This window comes from Pezoporus wallicus, unplaced genomic scaffold, assembly GCF_028554395.1.
Source record: "Pezoporus wallicus isolate ANWC-B61680 ecotype Strahan unplaced genomic scaffold, APGP_CSIRO_Pwel_v1 contig_4722, whole genome shotgun sequence".
Classification (NCBI taxonomy): Eukaryota; Metazoa; Chordata; class Aves; order Psittaciformes; family Psittacidae; genus Pezoporus; species Pezoporus wallicus.
In genome coordinates this window covers 6,556,956-6,578,678 of record NW_026641840.1, presented here as the reverse complement: position 1 = coordinate 6,578,678, position 21,723 = coordinate 6,556,956, and the positions used below count along the sequence as shown (strand labels likewise).

General features: G+C 37.7%; 1 protein-coding gene across 1 annotated transcript in view; it reads right to left on the bottom strand.

Annotated features, from left to right (window-relative positions):
• Nucleotides 1-21,723, bottom strand: part of SCAF11 (SR-related CTD associated factor 11) — a 46,096-nt gene that overhangs the window by 19,259 nt on the left and 5,114 nt on the right. The window contains exons 2-4 of the mRNA XM_057425490.1: nucleotides 10,400-10,478; nucleotides 9,402-9,556; nucleotides 1,568-1,645 (exon numbers count right to left, since the gene is read on the bottom strand). Of these exons, the coding sequence (XP_057281473.1) occupies nucleotides 1,568-1,645; nucleotides 9,402-9,556; nucleotides 10,400-10,460 (294 nt within the window). The 5' untranslated portion in view covers nucleotides 10,461-10,478. The remainder of the gene's footprint in view (nucleotides 1-1,567; nucleotides 1,646-9,401; nucleotides 9,557-10,399; nucleotides 10,479-21,723) is intronic.

Here is a 21,723-nt window from a genome sequence, read left to right as displayed (position 1 = left end):
CACCTCAAGATGTACACTGGCTATGCCAGAGATGCATACGAATTCCACAAGACCAAAAATCCCTGAACATTCAGACTGCCATGGCAAGTAGCTCAAAGCTATGAACTATCTTCCACCAAGAATTTGGAAGCTCAGGATTTTTTTAAACTAAGTTGGTTGATCTGAATACGTAAGGTTCAGCTTGGGAAAATGCTGAACTACCAATTTCAAATACTTCCTCATAATTAAAATGCACTTGATTTTCCTCTGGAGTATAACAAATTATGGATTTTACATCACATTTCAACCCCTGCTCCCCATCTTCAAAATTCTAAGACAGATGTAAAACTTTTTATTACATATTACAAAGTTTACTTCAATGGCTACACTGCAATTGTTAGCATTAGATATTCTGTACTTCCTCATTCTAGAATCCTGGCTTTATATGCAACTCCTTAAGCTATTAGCATTCTAGTTATGACTGTCACAAAGGGAAAACTGCCAATGTCCTGATTGTGCCACAGCTAATATTGACTACTGTGTCAGCATTTCTGCGTACAAATTCCATCTACCCCTATGCTCCAGTGGCTCTTTTTCAGAGCAGGACCCTTATTCTGTGCTCACCTGTTTACACTGCAGTTCTACAAATAAAGAACCTTTCAAACTGTATTTTGATACAGCCTTTACGCTCTTCCACTTGAAAACTTCCAAATGAAAGCTTCAGTTTAACTTGTTCCAGCTGCTTGATTCTTTAGAAATAAAGAAGATAAAATACACCAGTGTGGTTTTCTATGAGAAGGAAGTTATCTGTGGCTGTGAGGATGTGAGGATGCTTCTTCTGCAGTTGATCACCTGAGCCTCTAGAAGCACAAGAAATGGGCAGTAGGAGCCTATTTTCTAAACCTTTCCAAAATTTTTTATTTTCAAAATGCAAAAACACCACCTTAGAAATTTCTGATAGCCGTAATTTCACCACAGAATTTCAAAACTGTTCACAGAATTCTCAGCATCATTCTATATATACATTTTCAAGATCATTTATCAGAAGAACGTTTTATTTTCCTACTTGAGAAACTTATCCCCAAAGCAGCAGCAGTATTATTAAGAATTTCAGCTGGAAAAAAAAAACAAAAACAGAAATTTAGGTTGAGCGAGGTTTAGCACTAATTGATTCCTCTTGCCTTAATGTGTTTTTGTCTGGGAACTGAAGGCTGTGAACATAAAAGTTTCACCTCAGAAAAAAAAAGACAAGAGCGTGTGCTACTTGATATAGCACTTGTTTACAAAATCTAGTTAAAAACACGCTGAGACCAATTACTATACTTCCATTCTTAGACACATCAGGAACACTCAAAGACGCTATAAAGTATCAATAGTGGCTTTGTGATTATTATTACTGTAAAAACTTACTTTGAAAAAAATACAATTAAGAATAATTCCTAGCTTCAAATATGTAACAGAAACATTAAAGCAATAATTATTTCATTAGAAAAGCTCATTTAACACAGACATATGAATAAAAGGTTGTGGCATAACTTGCGTTTTCTCTACTACTGAAGTTTCTTAAGAAAGTATGTCTGGAACTTACCTTTATCTGCTCTTCTATTGCATCGAGCCTGCATACTGCCTGAAACGGTTTGCGATCAACAGGACATGAAGCCTGTGTCTGAAAAATTATTTTTGTTATTACAAAATTCGTAATAAGTTAGGAAAAGTCTCAGTTTTCTATACTTTTCATTGATACATATTTCTGTACTTTCATTTCAATATATAAGCCATTATAATAGCTTACAGAAGCACACAGAATTACAACTTGTTCACAGTAAGAATGTATTCACATACATTACTCAAACACCCAGTATTTTGTTTCATGTAAGTAGACTTCTCCTTGCAAGAAATTAGCTCAGAAGTTATGTTCAAAAAAGGAAAAACATTTCAGATTATTAGCTACATTCTTTTATTTTTCAATCTCCATTAGGCAATTGGTTTTATCCCAATACGCTCATGTCCTTTTCACTTCTTTTTGTTCTAATGTTTTATTTTTTCATGTTATTTTCAACAGAAAGTATGCCCCCAAAATATAAACCTGGGAAGACCAACAGCAGTTAGCGTAACACCTTCCCTCATCTTGCATATCTATTCGACTAGATTACACCTCATTTTTTGCAGTCAGCAGAGAGAACAGATTCCCACGTGTAAGACAACAAAAATCACTTTGCAATAGAATGAACTGAAAGTTTTTTTGAAAGAATACAGATGTATTGGGTTTTATTTCCCAGTCACCTAAATGCCGTATTATTGAGGCTACACTTCATCAGACAACAGCAACATACACAGAGAACAATAAAATGTTATTGGTCATGGAACAGGGAAGTTTCAACTGAAGGTCCACCCAACTGGATCATATAGTTAATTATCTTCCAGGAAAAACTACCAGATACTAAATTTTGCTGCTAGAGAACTGTTCACTCATTTTAATTCCAGATATGTGTTTGGGAGGGGGGATTGGTGGGCTTTCTCTGTTTGCTTGGTTTGGGGTTTTGCCACTATGTCATCATGTGTGTCACCCCCCCATCCCCACTGCGAGGTGAACAGGCTCAGTTCAGAACTCTTGTAAGACAAAATAAAAACCAAAACCACACATAGCCTCCAGTCCCAAGATATCCGCCGAACAAGAACTAGCATATGAGTTGTATGTCCTTAAGAGGCATTCAATTACTGCCCTTAAGTATCAGGGTATTACACTTTTTATTTATGCAAGCAAGACACAGTATTAGAATTGCATAGGCAGCTATGAGAAACCTGCATGTGAATGCTGACCTGAAATTCAGTGGTGAATTTAATTCTTGTCTTTTCATTAGGGCTTTCAATTTCCCAGTTCATTTTGTTCTTTTCTCAATTTCAGAGAGTGCTCAACTATTTTCACTTATGGAGCCCCTAAACTTTGAGCACTCAAGGAAGCTTCTGATTTCAACTCAAGTTGACAGAACAAAATTGGACTGATTAAAAGGAAGACACCAAAAAAAACCCAAACCCCCAAGGGTAGTTTCATGAATAAGTTGTTGAACAGGAATGCAAGTTAAAGTCATTACCTCTCCTTTTGATGCTCTGGTGTTTTATCCTAACTAAAAACTCACCCCTGTTGGAGAATACCCATTGTTCCCCCCAGTGTCATGGCCTTAGTTAAGAAAAGCATATAGGGTAATTAAGCCAGTTCCCTAAAGACTCATAATGAATCAGTTTTTGTCCTGTAGTCAATCCAGAGCTAACTCACAGAACATAGCAATGTATTGTTCAGTTGGGATATTTGATAGCATGCAATGTACTGTAACTGCTGCAACAGCTGCAAACTTCAAGGTAAATATTTGATTCTTCGATAGACCAGACTGTTAAAGGTAGGTTGAAGAAAGTTAACTTTCTTTGTGATTTTCAGTCTCATTTCAGGATTTACCTTAACAGAGAAGTACGTTTTTCCAAGAATACAACCTGTTTCTATTTTAAATTTACACATGAATATTAAGTTACGTTCCCAACTTTAAGCCACAGTAAGTTATGTTTATTCATTGCAATGAAGTGTCACAGAACACTAAGTGTTACTAGCAGCAATCCTTTAGAGAGATGGTAACCCCTGTATTTTCAGTTCTTCCAGACAAATGTTGAACAATCACAAAGTTATACATAGAAAAAGAGCAAAACATTCTGGAAGAATCAAAAGCTCCCATTCGATTCAGGTATGTTCAGAAACAGCAGATGTTTTTTTCTTCTACTCGGTGGCTTTTTGTAGCCCTAGCATTACCTGAGAGTTCCCTATAAATCTCAAGAGAGATTCTAGCAGAGACAGGACAGTCCCATGTGCACTTCTAGGGCCCCCAGCATAGTACTACTGCAGCATAGCCCTGAGGAAAGCTAGATGTTACTTCATCTGTATAACTCTTTTATTTCCTTTTAAATGGAATAAAAAAAAAAAAAAACAAATCACCCTTTCCCCTGTCCCTTTCCCAACAGCAAGACAATTTGTGCTACTAAAGGACTGCTGGTAAAAGACATTGACTATATTTTTACAAGAAGCTATCACAAGGAGTGGTGGCCCTTTACTCATCTCTTTCCTCTTTTTTTTAATAATATGATTCAGTAACAAAGGCGTTCAGTCTTTTTTCACCCAAGGCAAGTTAGCAATTCCTCTTTCAAGGCTTCTGTTCAGGCAGCATCAAAAATAACAGTGAATGTACACCATCGTGTTGGGGAAAAATATTTAAAACAAGAAAAAAAAAGCCCTTGAGATGGAATGAGTCCAAGCAACACCTATCATTTTTATTGTGCACACAAGGAAGGAAGGGTGTGGGACATGTCACAATCTTAGAAGAACCACAGCTTCATACAGTATCTTTCTTTAACACAGCTGTTAGAAAACCAGAACGTGTAGTATTTAATGTCATCATCAAAATCACTAGAAATTCATAGCTGGTAATTTGTGACTTTGTTTCCCAATGGTGCTTTTCTTGGAGAAATACAGAATAGTGGCTCAGCATACTTCATAATGTCTTCACTTGTGTTACTCTTCACAGAAAACTACTCATAGCTCTCATGTTAAAACTGGTAACTCTGTAGTGATTCATAATTTCACCTATCTTATGACTCCCAAAGAATTCTCTCCATAAAATACATAAGCATTCATGAAATCTGCAACCCCTGAAAAGCTCACATCCATGAGCATATGTGTGCTTAGCTTTAAGTTTAAAAAAAAATAAAAATTTCATAGTATTTTGGTTTTAATAATCCCTTAAAAAAAATAATCCTGCTTTAGCTCCAAAGACATAACTTCATGTTCAATATTCCTGTAAGTACTACAGTACCACAAAACAGTGATCTGTAAACTCAAGGAATAAACGTCTCTTATTTTAACTGCATCAATTTCAAACAGCATTTGAGCAAAGTGAAGTAGACAAAGGGCTGAAGCAGTTACTTTATTCCAGCTAGGAAGTGTCAGGAAGCTATACAAATACGTGCAAGCTAACCCCAAAGCATTCGACCGATAAAATAACTTTGGCAGGTGCTCCCATCTCATCAAGTTCCTGATACGAGGTTTCATAACAAACTGTAACAAGATACAAGTATGGAATTAAAAGTTGCAGTAAATCCATTCTCCTAAGGTTTTCTTTTGTTAGTTTGTTGTTTTTCTTTTCTCCCCACAAGTAGCCCAAAATCAAGTCAGTTCTTAAACTATTGTACTGAAAAGCTGATCCAAAAAGAAACACGATCCTACACTCTTTACTGCTTCTTTATTAGAGAACCTGTTAAATAATACCAGATTCTCGTAACTAAATTCAGGCTTAAAGGTGATATTTAGATTGTAAAAGTAATATAGGCTTTTTAGTGTACTGTTATTACTAGCTGTAACGAAATGTACAGGCAATTCCACCTCCAACTTTAGAGAAAAGGGAGACCATAACACTACACAGTGAGAAAAAGTATATTTAAAGTTATGCTTTAGGAAAGCACTATTTCTGACAAGAGATGCTTGGGTTGGTTGGTTGTTGTTTTTTTTTGAAATATCATTCATGGATAGTAAAGATACAGAGCGCATAAGAACAGAGATTCTAGTCTCAACACCTAATCAACAGGCAACCTAGGTACAGTTCTGAACAACTGTCCTCTCTCTACCTACATCATGCAGTTGGCTAGTCCTTCACTTCCAATACAAAACTGCCATAAAGTGTTGACAAGTTGCGTATCACTGGCCTTCATTTGACACTGTATTATTGGAAGAACTGAAGTCAAACTCAAAAGTACTCAGACTTCTGCACTGCACTTTAACAACATTATTCATTAGCTGCTGCATGAATATACAGGATAAATCACAGAATCACAAAATTACTAAGGTTGGAAGGGACCTGTAAAGATCATCTTGTCCAACTGCCCTCAGCAGGGAAATACGCCAAGAACAACTGTATACCACAAAGACAAACAGGTCATTTGAAAAAAGGTACCTAAAGTCTACATTTTCTGACAAGTACAGGGTTTTTTTTGTGCAACAGTTCTCAGATGTGTTGTCTGTGCATGCATTACCTTGGATAAGCTTGAATAAGGTTTTTCATTGCTGTGGTGGTTTTTAGGTATAGTGTTTAACATATCTGGCTCGTGAACGTAATCTTAATCCTGCCCGGTGGTCTGTATTACAGATCACTGTGGATCTTATCACCACATAAACTAATTCCTTCCTATATCCTTTAGAACAAAAGAAATCCAGTTCAGAAAGAATACACATTAAGAATTCCAGTCACCATACCAGTAGCTGTTTACCCTCAGAATATACATGTGCAGTATACTCTACATAATCACTGATCCAAACCTTATACTAACACAAAAGACTATTCTAAGAACAGAACATCTGCTAGAAATGTAATGAAAAACAGCTCCTCGTGCCAACTGCTTAGATTTATTAAGTCAAGCACTGATACCACAGAGGGCCTTCCTGAACATGCCCCAGTGCTTTGGAGAAGTTACAGCTGAATGTACTTCACTTTCAAATCCTCCAGATGAGGAAAAATGAATGAAGGAAACCAGGTGCAAAGACTGAGAGATATTTAGCTGGGGAGGGTCACTGACATCTGTCTTTCATACAAGTACTGCGATAATGCAGACAACACACTGAACCTTTTCTTCACAACTCTTCCCTCATGAACAGGAATTAACAGAAGAGCAAGGACAGAAATCTCCAGTATAGTTATTTGCACTCTGAAGAAAGGAAGTTAAAAAACCGACTGTAAAGTAGATTAAATATCTATCTCCTCTAATTTAAGATCAGTTTCTTTTAATAGAATACAAAAGAAGTACAGTTTTCCTCTAATGCATGCAGGCAAGATACTGTTGTTGCTAAAGCAGTTTGATGAAGTGGTTCTGGCTGATTTGCTATCTGCTTGCCTTAGACCTAGTTAAGTTTCCTTCACATTAGCTTTATTCAAATGCTTTCATAACTCATGAACCAGAATACATGCACTTGTCAACTGAAATACAAAGTAGAAGCATACCAGGAAAAAAAAAACAAGCCAAAAAATTTAGGTTTGACCCAACTAGTTTTAATCTACTAGTGGGACTACAGACACGGTAAACACAATGTAATTACTTCCCTTTATGTAACACAACAGTATCCATAATGATTGAAGACTCTAGGTAGGGTTTGGGTTTTTTTGTGTGTAGAAAAAGGAGTGGATAGAGAAGCTACAACAAAACCCACAGCAATAACCAAACTCGTTCTCTATTATGTGGGCAGAATAATGTTGGCATGTACATCTTTATGCTGAAAGCAACATTTTGCTTACACTATCGATCCTTCAGCGCTCCCACTGAAGACTGTGTCCAGTAACCTGAGCTCCAGATTTAGTGCCTTTTACTTTTTATGAGCTTCCAACACATCAGTCTCCAGCTTGAAACTCTCCACTAGTAAATTACATAACGCATTTTTTTAAAGAGCAAATAATTTTTCCACCTTCATTATTCAAAGTGCTTAAATTTGACTATTTGTCAATTATTTAGTTTTTGTTAGTTATGATCAACCAAGAACTAGCAGAGAAAGCTAAACCATATGCAACACTTAAAAAAAAGCCAAAACAAAAAAAATTTACTTACTAAATATTAATAGAGGACAAAAAATCCACAAGGCATCGGCATGCTTCAAATAGCCACATGCTTATAGTATGTTTCAATCATTCCAAGCTATAAAACCTCATATGCTTCTCACAGCTGAAGCTTCTGAACATCTGTCAGGCAGTTTCCAACATTTGGTTTTTTCTTCCCCCCCTTTATGTTTAATGAACACTATGGAGTTTCACAAGCTCAACAGGTCCAACTGTCAAGCATCCTCAGAACAGGAAGGCTGGCTGATTTTATCCATCAGATGTCACTAATGGAAAGAAACAGCAGAAGCCTTACATAGCTTTAAAAAACAACCCCCCACTGATTTTATGGCATCACATCTATTTTATCTGTAAACTCTAAGAGAGCAGAAGTCTTTTATTCTATTTGGATAGTACTTTGTGGAAAAAAAATGCACCGACATGACAAGAAAAATGTTACATCATTCACTTGCCTCTTTGAAACAAGAAAATTTCCCTTCCTCACTGAGCTTAAAAGCATCTGTTAGACAATGTCAACAAATTCAAAGACAGCAGCAAGCCCTTCATCTACCATACATGTGACTATTGTCTTTCAGCTGCCATTATAACAACCAGCTAAGGAAGTCAGAGTAAAATTGTGGATGAGAACTTCCTGTTCCCTTATAAATAAAAGCACTGCAATTAATCGTTTGCACAGCAGAAAATACGGCATCAGGACATTTAGTTTACTATCTAGTTTGTGAATCTAAAGCAAGTTTCATCTAATAACCTTGTTTCAATATGCTGAAGTTCACATAAAATCGCCAGAAAGAAGTGATTTATGGTACTGATAGCCTTCAGCAACAAATAACAAAAAAAAAATCAAGGTTAAAAATATAATAAGTAAAAGGTAATACATGGGTATATTGTATGCATACACAGAACAATGTCAACCTAATAAAGGATATACTGAAACCAAAATCCTTATTTACTTCAAAAGGGAATTTATTGTGGAGAAACAAAGTAATGGTCTCTATTACAATAAGCAACCAGTTCAAGTGCACAGAAGCAGGACAAAAACCAGCATCTCACTTGAGCACAACCCCCTTCCAATACAGTATGAAGCAAGTCTATTTCGACGTTTTATATTGATAATTGAAAAACTTGCTGAAAAGGTAAAGATACCAAAGACTCAATGCAATGATTACAGGGCACATGTGAGGAAAAAGGGATTAAATAGAACAAGATCAACAAGAACTTGTTCAGCAAATCATTTGTCTTTAAGGTTCCAGAACTATCTAAAAGGTACTGACACAGATCAAGTCATAGCCATATTTAGCAACAGGCATATTTAAATTGATTTTATTAAAATTCAGAATAGTACTAAACCTTTTAGCTGAATTCTCTTTAGAGTTAGAAAACTAAGGTTTTATCAGGCTCATCTTGTAGACTAACATGAAAACGTATTAGTCCCAGCCCTAAGAGCTGACAACATGACAAACAGCATAAGGGATAGCAAAAGCAAGCTAATGACACTCCAGTATTATGACATGTACGTAATACTGTCTGATCTTTCAAATGGCCAACACTAATTTTTGCTGACCCCTAATCTCTAGAAACCATAGAAGTCAGGATGTCCAGTGAAAGGAAACAAAGTACTTCATCGCACTAAGGAGAAAGTTTCCTAGGATGTATTCATAAACTGGTCACTGAAACACTTCTGTGCAAAGTCAGAACGTGTAACTTATTTTCTTAAATAAACAACAAACCAAACCTGTAGGCATTAGATTTCACTGAAAAACAAACACACACCTTGGTTCTCAGTCTTACCTCAGCCCATTTAAGAATACAAGCCATGCAGAAGGTATGACTGCAGGTTTCAGGAAAACCAATCTCTTGCTCTTGAAGGCAGTTCAGACAGATGGGGCATGTGTCACCATCATATAATAAAGTAGAACAGGAATAGCTTTCTTCATTTTCTTCACCTGGTATTATTAACATTGACACTTAGAATTTTTGACAGTTTTTGAAACAAAGTCCTTCTAGACTTTAATCATAAGGCAATAAGATAGACTTTTCTGTATTTAAAAGCAAGTTAATCAAGTTTTCACGTCTAATGCAGTCAAGACACTGCCCAGATGTAATTAAAGGAATGTGTTTCAGGTGAAAACCACTATGCACCATTTTTCATAGACTACTGTACCAATATTTGCCATAAAACAAAGGAAAGTTAGCTCTAGTGCTATTTAAACAAAGAAAGCATCACAGCGTTTCCTATTGGTCACATTGTCATTTAAACACTGTTCTCCCGCGTTCTTCCCCCTCAGACATTTGCACTCTCTCCATGAAATAAATTAGACCAGCTTATTCTATATTCATTATCTTATATACACATGGTGTACTTTTATTTCAGTTTACCAGTCTTTGAATTATTTTAATCTGAACATCTTCAAATATTTACCTAATCATGTAAATTAAATAAGAAGTGCTCCCAATTCTGTTAAAGTTAGAAACTGTTTTCAGGATATAAAAATGCAAGAACATTTCTTCAAGGAATTTTACTCTAAATTAATTATTTTTTCTGAATAACAATTGCTATCTCCATTTTTGCTCTGCTACTAGACATCAACATTTTAAAAATAGAAAAGACAAGAAAGGATTTGGGGACCCCACAGGTCAAAGAAAAATATTATGCTAAGATAGTGGTTATGCTTACATAATTTCCTTCAAAACAAGCAACATACTAATTGAGAGCAAATGTACAATCTGACCTTCACAGCTTGAACCTGAATAATGTACTTGAGTATTTTCACACACACAGATCTTACCTTCCATGCCTTCATGCTTCTGACCCTCAGTATCTTGAATACATTGCTTTCTGTTCTTCATCTTCTTTCAAAATGTAGTCTGGGAAATACAGAAATAGTTTACACAGTTATTTAGATCGCAACTTGAAATTAAAAATGACTGCTATGGATTTAAAGAGTGCTCTCCCCATTTCATCACACCTTTGTACAGTAGAGACACATGATGGAGAGTTAGTTATAGATCATTTGCAACCGGTTTACAATTTATGAGCATCATTAGTGCTGTCTAGCAACTGGTACTTCCAACTTGGAAATTGTTTTTGTTCAACAAAGACCAGCAACAGTGCTTTTATTTTTAAAGGTTAAATGCATTGCTAAGTTTCTATGCAAACCACCCCACCTAACAGCACAGTAACTAACATCTGCAAATTGCCCTTCACAAATGGTGGAAGCAACAAAATTAAACACATGAGTACCAGAAGAGTTAGCTGCTTGCACAACAAGCATCACCATAGTAGTGACAAGTGGGAAAAATGAAAGCAGCTTACACTGGCTTGCTTCTTATTTGTGTCACACAATTAGAACTATCTGCACTCAAAAAAATGCAGGGAAAGTTGTATCACTGAACAAGGGACAGGTCACAGCTGCAAGTGCACTGGGGTATCATGAATGGGGAGGATTTACCTTTTAACTGTTCTGCAAAGGAGCAGTGTGAAATAACATGGATATAGAATATCTCAGGGATCCACATCATAGAGGTTGAAAGAATTCAATCTCACCAAGAAACAGCAAGGGTATGTTCTTTGCAGGCTCACGCAGAAATAAATGCGCTTGAAAACAATGTTATCTACACTGAGGACTGAATCTGTTGCATTTCAAACTCCTGTAGTCACAGCAGAGATGGTATACAGGCACCTAAAGCTCCAATCCAACAGCCACAGAAGGACCAGCAGTTTTCTTTGGAATTATATAAAGCTTTAGAAATTATTATTTAAAAGGACAACTCAAAACTTCACAAGAGACTGAAGAAGTCATAAATTAGCAAGATCTGCTATATTAGCACTCAAACCTGAAGCAAACCAACTGAGATTTCAAACCCCTTACTCTTTAATGCCTTCACTAGTCAAAGCAGCAGGATAGAGCTGAGAACACCACAATCACACTCAACTAAACTTCCTCCTATTTCACTTACAAAATACACTAGTTTAGCACCTGGATACGCAGGAGGGGGAAGAGACGGAATCTGCATCCCAAAACTCTTCTTCTGATCAAGTCTTTATTGCTTGATCTTGGCAGCAGGAAGTGTTCTAATGATCATTTCTTCTTACTGATGAAAGAAATGCTGCTGCACATGCTCATCACATAACATGGTTCTCACTTTCCTAGGCAATTCAGGGAAGCAGGACTCTGATCTGAGTCTTGAACAGACAGTTCATTAAAGAAATGGTCAAAACTGTGAAACTAATCAGAAATCTGTAGTTAGAATTCTAACTGGCTTCAATGTTCCCATTAGAACTACTTTTTAATCCCCCCACAAGGAATGTGGGAACCAAGTTAACCAAGGAGCGGGAGAAGAGAAGGGAGAAGGAAACAAAAAGCCAGCTGTAAAGCAATTTTCCCACTACACTGCTATCCTATTTTGATAGAAAATATGACTTTAAAAAAAATATCATTAGGATAAATGCCATCAACTGTAGAGCAGTTATCAGCACTAGTATTAATGCAAACTACAATGTAGTGAATGCCATAAGTTATATGCAAGTTCTGTTAGAAGAACCACCACCAGCTATTACCCTTTGAAGGCAAGATGAAACCCAGCAAAGCCAAACGACTACTTTAAATTTTAATGCCTTAAACAAGCAAAATCGGCATCAAATTAGGACCGGTAAGACCACCCAAACCACAACTGAACTTAAAATATGACACCAAGGCCTGTTGCTTTCACTCCGATTTGCAAGAGGACTTAAGTGGCAATGGTCCCCGAAAGCTTAAATCATGCAGTGCTGTGTGGCATACATGCCTTTCTATATAAAACATAAGAATATACCTTGTGCTCCACATTCCGACAAAACCTCAGCAATGCCCTATAGAAGCAGAAAAATACAGAAGCCATGATCAAACTTCTCTGTACCCTACAACTCCCAGGACTCCTCACAGCTGAGACAGTTTAAGAACAAGGATTCTGCACTCTGCATCCATCCACAGTAAAGTTTACACAGACATAATCTAGATACCAAATTGTAACTTAAGCAGTAGCTGTAGAGTTCATACTTATTAGAACAGAGGTGTTGAGTTCGCTAAGGTAGATTACAGAAACAGAACCCATAGAATCTCTTCAGATTTTTCTCCAGAAAAAAGTAACCTTTTCTCCATTCTACTCCTTCTAGACAAAGACATCCCAGAAATTCTTGCAGTTATAGTAACTAGAAAAACAGATCTTAAAATTTTGACAGAGTATCAGTAAACCCAAGTTGTGCAGCAACTGAGAACGTTTATGTGGCGTTACATCACTCTTCTCACAAACTCAGTATTTAAACAGATACCGAGTGCTGCTAATGCATTTCACAGATCACTTTGCACAGCACAACTTTTCTGTTTGACACTGCATTTTGCACAACACAGCACAGAAATATAAATATTTATAAATAAAGTAAAAGACATCATCAAAATTTACATTCTGTTTAACACATTAACTTTGGAAAGACTATTTTTGCCCCTGCTTTACAAGGGGCATCACAGGCCTTGGAATACTGGAAGAGTTAACACTAAAGACTAATATTAAATTTATAAAATTAAAACCAGTTAGGAAAGGAGAACACATTGGTTTAGGAGGAGTAGAAAGCACAAACCCCAGAACTTTTATTTGTCCCAAAACGTGACATAATGTTCTAGATTCTTTTGAACTTTGAGAACACTTGGAAGTATTTCTCAGACTTCATCATTCTAGCTGCATGCCACACAACGAATCTGTAGTCTTGGTTGGAGGGTGGGAAGACAGTGAAAGAAGCAAGATAATTTTTTTTGCCATTTTTCCAGTTACCAAATTGTATGCACTCACATGAAGATCACATTATGTCCATACCCACAGCTGTGTCCAATCAGGTTAATACATATTTGAAGACTGCTAATATCCAGAGTACTACTACCACATTCTACTGACTTGTGACCAAGACGTTTTAGTTATGACCATTTGTTGATGTGAAATACTAGAAAGTACGCAAGACCCATGCATGCAAGACGCTTGACAAGACAGCAATAAGCAGCACTATATTATGTTACTGGTGACAAAAATCAAAATCAACCCCCCCCCCCCCCCCCCCCAACTCCATAGATAAAATACTTTCTAAGAACGCCTGAAGACAGCATAGCGTTTTGGCTGTAACGCTACTTTTCTGTGCTTGTAACTTCCTTTGTAAGAGAAATGCCTTATTTAATTTCATATTTAAGATAAACATAAGAATATTTTAGCACATTGAACTGAAAACAGTGAACAAGGACATTACCATAAGTACACACCACTGCCTTATCCCCTTGTTATTTCAAAGTAATTAAACATTTAAGTTTCTAGGTTATTCTTCACAGGAAATTCCTGTTCTTGTCTTCATGCGAGGCAGATGCCAAACACATCCACCACCAAAAATTCTTAAAAAGTTAACTGTAGGATGCGGTAATACATTCACCATTGTCCATCTGAAGAACGTGGCTTCCTAATGTACTTAGGCAACTCCATAAAGCAGACTGATAAGTGCTTTTTACACACTTGATCTTCTGTATCACAAAAATGTGTGGTTTTACACACTTAATTTTTTGTATCACAAAAATACATGTGGTTTACCTACTCTATTAACACGTACTACTTCATGCAATTCATAACCTAAAAATACAGATGTATTTCAACACTAATTCACTGTGCACGCAGAAAGAAAAGACTTTCTCTGTTCAAAGTCATGTAAATGAATTTCTTACTAGACTAAAATTTATTACAGTAAAATCTTAAATTGGAATAGAAAAATCACTGGATGAAAATCTAGAGTAACCTAATTGTGAGTAACACAGAAAGTTAGTATGTGATTCCTTTTTGAATAACTCTAAAGACAAAGTCTTTATGCCCTGTAAATAAACTGCAAAAGCTAAAAGTACACTCTGCCTCTAATACAGAGGCTATCTAGGGACCCATCTACACAGAAGTACAGTTGCTCAGTCTGAAAGGGGAATGGAAATCAAGAACACATGCAGCAAGATCTCCAATAAGCAAGTGCAAAATGATTTCCAAGACTAGTACAGACTGACCTTAGGAAACATTTGTAATTAACCTTTCAATTTTTTAGATACATTTTACATCAATACTCATAATAGTGACTTACTTGTACTGTTCAATTAAAAAGATTTTGTTTTAAAAAGGATTTGTGGTACTTAGTTGTGCTCTGATTTCTTTAATAATTCAAGAAACAAACAGTTTCAAATATGAAACAAGTCAGACATACAGTTTATTCGCTTAAGAAAACAAAAATTTAACACCCTTTACTCCCATCAAAATGAAATATTCAGTTCTTTTGATCTGGAAAAACTTTTCATTTGTCCAAAGAGACTGAAAACTTGACTTGTTTCAAGTAACAATTCGGCGATTTTGTTTACCCTCCAATAAATAAAGGCTAAACTGAGGATCTCGAAGCCCTTATCCTGGATTTGCTCCTTTGTGTAGTAAAATCTCATGGCCCAGAACATTAGTGAGAATAGAACCAACAGGCACACTCAAAAGAGGGCTTTTAAAGAGGATCTCTACTCTCTGTATGCTCAAATTGCACCTTGCCCGCATTCCCAAATGGAATGCCACAGAACCAACAAAGGTGAAGACAAAGAAAAGAGACCAGCACCATACTTCGGGGAATAGAAAGAAAAACCTTCTTCTATAGGTGGTTTAAGCCTATTCATGTGGATCCAGTGTCTTTGAAAGAATCAGTGTTATTCAAGCAAGGAGACAACTGCTGATGTAGATGCCTTCCAGACCCTTTAAGGATGCAATTACCCAAGAAAGCTAATCTATTCTAACAGCTTGCTGCCACCAAAAGAAGCAGCTCCGTTTCTCACCACCAGTGATGGTGAGCAGACTCAGCTAAGAGCCACATGTCTGCCAAAGACATTGCAAGTGACAGAACGGGAGAGGGGGAGGAAAGACATAAAACGGGATTGCCCCTTTTGGCAGTGACAAGGTGCTAGAATATCTAAGACTATTGTCAAACTGCCCCCTTCAAGGACATGGCAGTACCTATATTACTTGCCAATGCATGAAAACAAGATAAAGTCACAGAAGAACTGTTAAAAGACAAATGGCTAGAACACAGCTAGAATTAGATCATTCTGGACAGTACACTGCCTTCTGCCAACCTTCTCCTTCCCTATGTAAAAATTAAAAACACAAAGCACTGCAGTGGATATCCTGTTTAGGAATTCTTTTTCCACATTCTAGTACTTACATTGCAGATGTTGTGGCTACAGCTATACCCCTGCTAGATTCAATGCTTTCATTTCTGTGGCCACCTCAACAATAACAAACTGAATGCTCTGGATGCTCATGTCCAGACAGCACTCACAGAAGTATAGAGGACAACATCATAACTGCCTCTTAAGCAAGGAAGGCATGCACAACTCAATGGAAATGTGCAAATACAGCTTGAAAAACTGCTGCTGTGGCTCAGATGCAGTGATTATCATTCAGCAACCTGTCTGACCATCAAAGGAGACAGGAATTTCAAGGAGGAAATTAGAACCTTTCAGTGGCCACGCACACAAGGTAATCCCCTACCTGTATGAAGCTTATAATCATAAACTGGCTCAATATCTGCCACAGAGAACTTTTCACGGTTACTCAAGGGAGTAGGCAATGTTCCTCACTGAAGTTTAACAAAAGAGTAGCTACAAGACATAGGCAAAACATCAGGGCAGTAAGAAAGACGTCATTTTATAAGACCTCACATATTTGAGAATATTCTATAAACTGTGGGGGACATACCAAGTCTTTTACAGAATGTTACATGCTGAAGTGCTGCTACAGATCAGATTGGACTCTAGTCGAGCATTTAAAACACTTTCATTTACTGGTCACTATAAGAAGGTGGCCAAACAGTGTTTGCAGTGTCATTTCATGTATCCGTGCCGTGACAAGTCATGATGATCCACAAGTTTCTTTAGTATTCTACAATTACTAAAACTGACGAACACTTTATTCATCATAGGTTATTCAGATGTCTAAGGGTAAATGACCGTGTTCTAGCCCTACTTAGGAAAGTCCCTGTCCAAAAAGCTTCAGTACAACACAGAACTAAACAGACAGACTACCTACCTGGGGAAAAAAAAGGGCAATGTACTTATATCACAAAACTTGCACTTTGTTGTTAATACTTCTAACAACAGCATGGTGCTGATTTAATGCTCTTAAGAGTTATCATCAAACCCAAAAGAAACACAAAACATACCAGATTTACCCATACGAAAAACTGAAGATAGTAACAAAGTATCATCAACAGGTACCTACTAACGAACTTTCCATCTCTCTCTGTACTGGGAAACACACGCATGGCACAAGCACCTCAGAATCTCAGTCATGCAGCTGGCCCCCGATCTACCAGGCTTCACATTCCTCTCCTTCCTAAAGTAGCTGGGTTTTAGCTAGTAATAAAGAAAAATAAGGATGTAGATTACAGAAGAACCATTAGCACTGGGAAAACAAGCAGTAACAAAACAACAAACTCAAAAAACTTGTGGTAAAAGCCAACTGATAGTAAAGCTATCACAGTCTTCAGTGAAATTCCAAATCCCATCCCAAGAAACCATCCAAAACAGTGAGCCATTTTATCACTCTTAAGTAGTAGATAACTAAAGACAACACAAGGCACCAAGATTTGTGAAACATTGTTGCATCACCTCTCCTCCCCACAAACATGACACCTATGCCAGGGGTTGATTGGCTGGTCAGAAACAGGAGCATCCACGTAACTAGTGAGATGATGCACATAAAGACTGATACTTCTGCAAGCCAGAAGAGGTATGTTTGACCAGAACAGTTAAAGCATCAAAGGGATATTAATTCTCTTGGTCAAAAACACACTGAAGAAAGTTTCCCTGTACATATCAGTTCTCACCACTCTATCACACAAGACTGAGCCCCATTTTAGAATCATAGAATCGTTAGGGGTAGAAAGGACCTTAAGATCATCTAGTTCCAACCCCCCTGCCGTGAGCAGGGACACCTCACGCTAAATCATATCACCCAAGGCCTCATCCAACCTGGCCTTGAACACAGCCAGGGATGGAGCATTCACAGCCTCCCTGGGCAACCCATTCCAGTGCCTCACCACCCTAACAGGAAAGAATTTCCTCCTTATATCCAATCTAAACTTCCCCTGTTTCAGTTTTAACCCATTACCCCTTGTCCTATCTCTACAGTCCCTAATGAAGAGTCCCTCCCCAGCATCCCTACAGGCCCCCTCCAGATACTGGAAGGCTGCTATGAGGGCTCCATGCAGCCTTCTCTTCTCCAGGCTGAACAGCCCCAACTTTCTCAGCCTATCTTCACACGGGAGGTGCTCCAGTCCCCTGATCATCCTTGTGGCCCTTCTCTGGACTTGTTCCAACAGTTCCATGTCCTTTTTATGTTGAGGACACCAGAACTGCACACAGTACTCCAGGTGAGGTCTCACAAGAGCACAGTAGAGGGGCAGGATCACCTCCTTCGACCTGCTGGTCACGCTCCTTTTGATGCAGCCCAGGATACGGTTGGCTTTCTGGGCTGCAAGCGCACACTGCCAGCTCATGTTCATTTTCTCACTGACCAACACCCCCAGGTCCTTCTCAGCAGGGCTGCTCTGAGTCTTTTCTCTGCCCAACCTGTAGCTGTGCCTGGGATTGCTCCAACCCAGGTGTAGAACCTTGCACTTGGCATGGTTAAACCTCATGAGGTTGGCATCAGCCCACCTCACAAGTGTGTCAAGGTCTCATTTTCTCATTTTCTGAGAAAGCTCAGGAAGAAGTGAAAGAACGCTGATTAGAAGCTTGCACAGCAGTTAGCACCTCTCAGACATGACAAATTTGAGTTTGGTACTAAACTAGTTACCTTACTGGCACTGATGAGTAACCATCTATAGAAGGCAAATTTAATTTTCATCTTTCTGCACTACCAACCACAAAATACTTTGTTCCACTAGAATACATCTATCCTAAAAGTTCTGAATGCCTCTGAACTCATTTTAAGGGCTCATACCCAGTAAGCAGGAAGGAGAACCTGTACTTCAGCAGGTTCCTCCAAAGTCAATCAAAATCAATTACCCCTCCAGCATTTCCAGCATCCACCAGCAGCTGTGAGGTTACTGACCAGACCACATGACATTACAGGCCAAAGTTTAGTGAAATGACAGCTCTATACTGTCAGAAAGTTCAGGGTGACCATTGACAACCAAGATGGCCCACTGCTTAGGCAAATTCAGTTGGCAGACTGAGAACTAGATGAAGTTAAGTTTAACTAGTCAGCACGGAAGAAGTTAAAAAAGCACTTTGGGGAGTTAGCTGTCACAGTGCAGTCTAATTTAATTCAAAGTCCTGTGCTGATCAATCTAACCTGCAATTTAAAGCTATGTGTGCATCCCTCCTGGCTCTTTAGGGACATTACTCAAGTTTGGAGAAAACCCTGATCCACTCTGCCAGAGGACAAACTAGGTTACTCAAGCCTCTGTCAGCTCTTGACAACGCAAAGGCAGCAAGGACAAAGCCGTGCAGTTTTCCTGAACACTGAACTAAGGCAATTTTGCATAGTAGCCACTCCTAACACTGCGTTCCAAAGATATTCTGTATTACACAAGATAATGACAGACCTAATCTTTACAGAAGTGCAGGGCTGGGTCCATGATAACCCTAAGAAGAAACACTTCATTGGAACCATGGTTAATTCCCCCCAGAAAAAAAACAGCTTCATTTATACAGAAGACAGGATAAATAGAACCTTCTAAAGACTGATATAAGATGATGAAATGTACATTTACAGAAATTAAAAGACCACAGTATTTTGCTTTCCAAACCAGTACTTGCAAAAGAAGGTAATATTCACTGCTGTTTCATGTGTGTATGTGTACAATAGGACTCCCAACAGAAGGAACATTATAGCACAAACACCACCGTAGGGTTGACATACGTGTATGCCAGGGGCTAAGTCACGTTGTTTCATATACTGATTGATAATACACTGAAGTACTGTAATGATTAACATAATACAAAGAAATATGAAAAACTGTGCACATATCATTTATAACATTCTCTCACAAAATGTACAATTCAACACTTAAGTGTTTAAGTAATCTGACTAAACTGGATGAAACTAAGATTTAGAAATAACAGGAACTAATTAGGGATTAGGTACTACTGTCATGGTGCACATAGTCCGAGCAACTAAATCAAACCAACATAAACGCCTGACCTTGTCTTCCGCTGCTGAGGGTCGTTAGTCACATGCATGCTTTTGCAGCTGGAAGGGATAGCATTACATACCAAAGTCAGCAAAAATGGGTCAGCCATTTCCAAGAACTGCTTAAAAAAAAAAAAAAAGAGTACTTTTTCCAGCCACTTGGAAGCACTGGTGTCTTCATGCTTTCCACCAAAGAGCAGATATTTGGCAGTGCGTCACCAAGATCAGGAACATGCTTTCCACACTAGCAACCATTCCAAATCTAGCCATGTCACAGATCTGGGAAAACCAAGTTTGCATTTACTCGAGACACTGTAACTAGTCATTGCATTTATTTTCCCATAAACAGAATCTGTGCTTAGTATACACTAATAATTTCAAGTTCCTATCCCATTGCTACACTGCACATGCAACATTCCCACAAGATGAATGAGCATACTTCAGCCAGTGCTATGGCAACACAGCAGGACTTGGTGCAATCATTTCTCTGATGCTAAAGAAACTAGGAAGACCATCTTTATTTTTCTTAATACCATCCTAAACATGCCCAAATAACTGGATTTAAACACCAGGGATGCATGAGCTGAACCAAAAGACCTCGCAAAGACAGCACTGGAAAACCTGCTTCTTTTTAACAGTGGGAGGCAAAAGACAACTCAAATGAAAAGCTCAGGGGCAGTAGCAATAGCAAGCAGCACATTTAATATATAAAAAAATTAACTGGGCAACAAAACCAGAGAAGTAGGTGATTACAAAAGTATATTGTGCCAAAGAAGAGAGGTGAATCCAGCTAAGGAAGACATAGCATTCTATTGTCCCATTACAGACTGGCCTTATTCTTTCTTTCACCCAAATCATGGTGGTTTTATTTCTCAGCTTCCAAATGTCAAACCCCTGCACACTGAAGGGCATGCCTCTAACAAAATTTAAGCAATGTACAAGCTTCCCTGTAATTTTATGGATTTACTGAAATGGAAAAAATGCACAACAAAAAACTGCATAGAAGCATACACACATATTTGATAAAAATATACTGAATTTGAGTCTTCTGTTAAAAGCATGCTGTTCTTTCATTCTAAGCATCAAAACAAGAGTTTAGTAACAGAACATATTTTGATATTAAAAGTTTTCATAAAAAGTAGTTTCAGCTTACATGTGAAATATACAGACGCTGATTCAAAAACAAACAAAGAGAAAGTTACACAGCCATTTAAAAATACACTTTGTCTCTCAGAGGCATATTTTTTTAGAAAAAGCACTAGATGAAGCACTAGATGTCAAAAACATGGTCCTAAAGCTTCTTTTGACTTTGAATAACAGTATTTTATAAGCTCAGGTCAAAACCCTACACCAACCTCCCACAATCTCCAACAAAAAGAAATGCTTTACTTTTGGAAAATGGTAGAAAAAATAAAGAATTTATGAAGGATTTATGACAACTGAAATAATTTTAAGTGCAACTGTACTTTGCACAAGATCTCCAACTGTATTTGTAGAGTAACAATGCATTATATATCATTCCAAAAGCAGTAGATAGATGGGGATTAAGCAGTTTCAATTACTGTTGATCTTGCTTTCACAGCACTTACTCGGCTATCATTTTCACAATAGCTAAAATAAAGCTAGAAAAACATAGCCAGGAATGGAAGACAGGTATGTGAGAAAAGGTTTTCTAAACACCAACAGCAACTCACAAAAGGTAACAGAAACTATCAACCATGTAAGAGAGAAAACCCAAATCTGAGCTTGAAAATAGAACCTGAACTGCATCACCTTTCCTTTCAACTTGTGAAGAGTCTACTAATAGAAAAACAACCTGATCACCATTTTGGGTTGTTTTTACTATACAGATGGCATCAAGATATTACCTATTAAAAAATGGTACTTTACTGCG